This window comes from Pteropus vampyrus, unplaced genomic scaffold (assembly GCF_000151845.1).
Source record: "Pteropus vampyrus isolate Shadow unplaced genomic scaffold, Pvam_2.0 Scaffold40, whole genome shotgun sequence".
Lineage (NCBI taxonomy): Eukaryota > Metazoa > Chordata > Mammalia > Chiroptera > Pteropodidae > Pteropus > Pteropus vampyrus.
Window position 1 is genome coordinate 7,062,561 of NW_011888821.1, and position 5,442 is coordinate 7,068,002.

Sequence of the window (5,442 nt, forward strand, 5' to 3'; positions counted from 1 at the left end):
CCACAGGAAAGGTTAATTTGAGGCCATTTTGTCTAATAAGACCTCACCTCTCTAGACTGGGTTAGAGAAAGGCGAATGACCCAAACTTGGCCAATGAGTTCTTTTCTGGTGCCTTAAGGTATCTTTGTGTCCTTAGAACAGATTTTTCCTTTTCTGCTTAAGCTAGCTTTAGATAGTGTTTGTTACTTTCAAGCCAAGAGTCTATAACCAACAGAACTACCCTAGGGATGACTGTAAAATATCTCTAGGGGAAGGCTGCTCTTTTGAAAAAAAACAGTTTAATGGGTCTTCTGGGTATATGAAAGTAAAGCAAAAATTCGTTCTAGAATGAAGAAGCTCAGAACAATTATAAACAACTGTAATGCACAGTAAGGTAAAAGGATGACTATGTCGTGGACCAGGCTAGGTCTTTGCAGGCAGCACGTTAATGCTTGTTTGCCTTATTGTTTTTGTTTTTGGAGGTTAGTCCTTATTTTTTTAATTTGAACTGGAGACAAAAAGAGTTAGGACTCTGGGAAAGGCAAGACTGGATAAAGGAGGCTTTCGTCCTGTTAAAATGAGTTGGCCTGTGGAAATGGGGGACCGAGTAGAGAATCCCCAATGAAGAGACATGATCAAAGAATTTCAACAGTGAATTATGCTATTTAGTTTTAAGATTTTTCTTGGAAGTTCAGGCTTCCATTGAAAAAAAAATTTAAACATGGCAACTTGTCTTAGCTGTGCTTTGGAAAAATAAAGAAGGTCCTGTATTCAAGCTTAAGGAGAATATATTGCTGAGCATGTATATTGGCACAACTTTAAAAGCTCTTGGTTTTTTGTATACCCTCCAAGCCAGCAGTTCTACCCTAAAAATATTCTCACACACATGGTTCCGGAGACTATTCATAGCTATGCACATAATAATGGGGGTTGGGGGGAGACAATCAAAATGTAGGAAAAATGGATATATAAATCATGGTATAGTCATATAATGTAATGTTATATGACAATAAAATACAGCTACATACAACAGGGATGGATTGTAGAAACAAAACAAAACTAGCAGCAGTATAATACAGCATGGAAACAATTTTATCTAATTAAAAGACAAGCAAAAATAAGTAGTATATTGTTCAGCACTATATGGTAGTCACATAAAAACAAGTTTAAACTTTTAAAAAATCAGGGTAGTGATTATTTTTGGGAAGAAGCAAGGAGAAGGGGTCTGGGAGGAGCACACAGGAAGCTTCAATAGTACAGGTTAATGTTTCATAAGTTGGGTGGTATGTTAATAGGTGTTAATTTTATGTTTTCAATTTACATTAATATATTTTATACATGACAGACTTAAAATGAAAGAATAAAGTAATTGCCAAATTGCTTGACAGTACAGGGTTCTACTGACAGTGTACGAGATGAACTGTGATTAAAAATTTTTTTTCCTTCAGGGGTGAAGGGGAAGAGAGTCCCACCTGAACAGTTGTCTTGAAGCATCTTTGTGAGCTAGGGCACAATTTCCTCTACTCTTGAGACATTGATGATTTCTACTCAGCGTTCCGCAGGAACTCTAAAGCAGCGAGGGAAGAAATAGTGGGATCGTATGGGGACAGCGGAAAGACCGTTACTGATTTTACACTGTTGCAAACCAGAAGTGTGTTTTATATTTAACTAGTTGTTGTAGCTGGTATAATGTATTTTTGATTGTTCTATAGTTTCCAAAGGTAGCTCTTAGAAACTGAGAGGGTCAATCCCTCTTTTCCCTCTGCTCCCCAGCCCCGAAGCCGCGCCACTTGCTGTTTCCTATGCCTGGAAAATCCTTCGTTGCTTTGTTGGTCAGCCTTCTGTACCTTATTCAAAATTTTTAAGTTCAAGGGTTAACGCCTCTTGGAAACGTCTCCTCTTCGATTTCTCACGCCAGCATCATTACAGCTCTGAGGTTTGGGGGTAAGTCGCTTGGTCAAGCCTGTTTCCGTGAGGAAAAAATATTCTTGGGTGTCTGTGAGGATAGAGCAGTAGGTATAGAGCCCCAGATCCTAGGTCAAGCAGCTTAGTTCGAATCCCCAGCCCGTCCCATCTGAGAGTTTGGGTTAATCACAGGGCCTCAGTTTGTTCAGTTTGACGGAGGTATGCTTTGACTGCAACGCGTTAATACTCGAGGAACCCAGCCATCGCTTAGCACCTCCCGGGTGTCCGGCCCTTTCTTTGAGATCCTCAGTGCCGGACAGAGCCGGCCTTACGGGTCTCACTTCTCCGGGAGCGTACTAGACACCGCTCTCCGCCTCACACTTCGCTGGGTGGAGAAAGTCTTCCAAGTAGAAGGGGCGCGGGGAGGAGAAAGCGTTTGCGGCGCTCTAGCCCGCGAGCTTGCTGAGCTCTCTCATGTGGGGCTTCTGATTGGCTGCGGCCCACTTCCGGGACAGAGGCGGTACTAGAACGGGCATGACTTCCGGCGCGAAGCGCAGTCGTCGCACTTATCCGGCCCAATGGCGACTCCAGTGCTTCACACGCGGTTTCCAGGAGATGCGGCCGCTTCGGCCTCTGCGGTCCAGACGCTGGGTGCGTCGAGGACTGGGTAAGAGTCCAGGCCGCTTCTTACGACTGGTACCAAAGCCCAGGGTCGGGATTAGGAGAGCGGATCTGAAAGGGCCTGGGACAGAGCTAATGGAGTGGAGTGGGAGCAGAGAGTATAGGGTCATCTTAGGTTCTGAAGAGTACGCCCATAGCCCTTAAATGGATGCTAAAGGTGGGAGAAGGTCTGGAAAAATGAATCTGTTCCAGAGTCCCCTTTTTTCCTCACTGGGCTCCTTCGTAGCGTCCCAGGCCTGGGAACTGCATTCTGCTCCTTTACTCTTCCCTCCCGCTTTTTCATCTAGACTTGGAAAGAGTTCTCTGGGCTATTCGGATTATCAGCCGCATGCTGTCACTGATAGCAAATTGAATCTTCATTGTTTTTGTTTGAAATTTGCTTCGACACACATATTTAACGATCTTTATCTTGCTCAACTTTTAAAGTCCCAACCCCCCCCCCCCCCCCGCCATAAAACATTTTGGGGTTTAACTTTGAGAGTCATTAGTGAGATGATATGTTTTTTCACTAATCTGCTCTTTTTAAAAGAAGCAAACTTTGTAAAACATGTAACAATATCATTCGTAATATTTATTAAGCGCCTACCTAATCCGTTAGATATTGGGGACAGTAGTCTGTCAAAAGAGACATCCTTATTGTCAACAGAACTTACAGTCTAGGGAGGGAAGACAGTAAATACACGAACAGGATGATTTCATATAGTGACAACTGCCGTGAAGAAATGAAACAGGATGATGTGAGGAGAGGATGGATATTTCAGATGGGAAAGCCTATCTGACATTTGAGCTTCAGTTTGGATGAAGACAAGAATCCAACCATGTATATAAATATAAATCTGGGGAGAAAGTGTTTTGGATAGAGGGAACAGCAAGTGAAAAGGGAACCAGCTTGGCAAATTTGAAGAACAGAAAAGTCACTATGGCTGCAGTTTAGTAAGTAGTGGAGATGAAGTCAGAGAGGAAGGCAGGGGCCAGGTTCATGAGGACCTGAAGACCACAGTACAGAATTTGGATTTGTATTCAGAGTGAAGTGGGAAACTTTTGGAGATTTTAAGCAGGAGAGTAGAGTAGCATGATCTATATTAGTTTTTGAAAGATCATTAGATCTCTAAGTGAAGAATGGATTGTTGGGGGATCAGAGTAGGAGCCGGGAGGCCAATTAAGAACTTTAGGAGTTTTCCCACTGAATGATGGTGGTTCAAAAAATGTTGACTCTTAACAATTTTTATCATTCTCTGTCATAACACTTAATAGCTTGGTAATCTTGGTTGTACAGGATTTCCGATATGCTTGCATTAGAGAATGATTTCTTCAACTCTCCCCCAAGAAAGACTGTTCGGTTTGGTGGAACTGTGACAGAAGTTTTGCTGAAGTATAAAAAGGTAAGAGTAGATAACACATGAGGTTTGGTGGTCCCCCTACCCCCAGCTTTACTGAGATATAATTGATATACTGAGGTTTTGTTTTGGTTTGTCAGAATACAATTAAAGCTGTTATACTAAAGGCCACTTGTAACAGTATGATGCTGTTAATTCAAAATTAGAGTAAGCTCTTTGCTGAGGTTTCACCTTTTCAGCTGCTTTATTTACATGGTATCTTTAAAAAACTTCAAGTGCTAAAGTAAAAAAACATTAGATCACAGCATTTTAGTTTTTAAGGGATTACTTAAGCATTAATTAATTTAAGTTTATTGGGGTAACATTGGTTAATACAATTATATAATTTTCTGGTGTACATTATCATTTGACATCTGTATATTCTATTGTGTGTTTACCACCCGAAGTCCAGTTTTCTTTAGCTACCATATATTTGATCCTCTTTACCCACTTCACCCTCTCCTTACTCCCCTAGATTTGACTCCCTTTACCCCATCTACCTCCCTCCTCCTCCCCCACCCCACTACTAACCACTACTCTATAGTCCTCTGGTAACCACTAGTCTATATAGTCCATGTCCATGAGTCTCTGTTTATTTGTCTTGCTCATTTGTTGTTAAGCATTACTTTAAAACAGCTCTATTAATAGGGACATTTTGGTTTGTTTTTGTGTTAGTTTAGTGATTCTGCTAAATCTCAGCAATGGAGGGAAAATATGACATTTTTTAAAAAAATTGAAGTAAAATTGATATATAATGACTATTTTATATGTCATATGCATTTTTATCCATACATGTGAGCGGATAGTATCTTAGAGTATCAACTATCATATTCAAATGTCAGTACACAAGTATACCTAAATATATAAATGGCTTTTGAACTTTTTTTTTTTTTCTAAGCCCACTAACATGAGTTTTTAAATATTTTAGTCATGATTTTATAATCCACAATTGATGTGTGGAAGTTACAGTGTTCCTTTTATAATTTCATCAGATGTTAAGGTATGGTTAAAAGTCTTGCTGTTGATCTGTAACAGGAAGCCAAAGCAAGTAAAACTTCATTTCCCCCCTCTTCTTTCTTGTTAAGGGTGAAACAAATGATTATGAGTTGCTGAAGAACCAGCTGTCAGATCCAGACATAAAGGTAATTAATTTTGTGTTTGATCATTAGCAAAGCTGTTGCCACTTTGAACAGATATTAATTTGCACTTTTGTTTGGTCCTCTTCCATCCTTTAGAACCTTCTCTCTCTGTTATCCCATCTTGCTTTAATCCAGTGGTTCTCAAGTGGAGCAGTTTTGCCCCTTTTATTTGGTGTTAAGCTGGAGACATTTTTGATTGTTAGAACGGGAGGAAAGGAGGAGTGCTACTGACATGTAACAAGTGGATGACAGGGGCGCTGTTAAACATTCTAAAATGCACAGGGCAGCCCTCCACAACAGCATTACCAGGTCCAAGATATCAGTAGTCCCAAGGTTGAGAAACCCTGCTTTAATCTTTCCTT

The 5,442-nt window shown here is 40.6% G+C and overlaps 1 protein-coding gene across 1 annotated transcript in view; it reads left to right on the forward strand.

Moving 5' to 3' along the window:
* The first annotated feature begins 2,399 nt into the window (after positions 1-2,399).
* Positions 2,400-5,442, forward strand: part of RRN3 (RRN3 homolog, RNA polymerase I transcription factor) — a 27,557-nt gene continuing 24,514 nt past the window's right edge. The window contains exons 1-3 of the mRNA XM_011358392.2: positions 2,400-2,551; positions 3,842-3,947; positions 5,027-5,083. Coding sequence (XP_011356694.1) covers positions 2,463-2,551; positions 3,842-3,947; positions 5,027-5,083 — 252 coding nt within the window. The 5' untranslated portion in view covers positions 2,400-2,462. The remainder of the gene's footprint in view (positions 2,552-3,841; positions 3,948-5,026; positions 5,084-5,442) is intronic.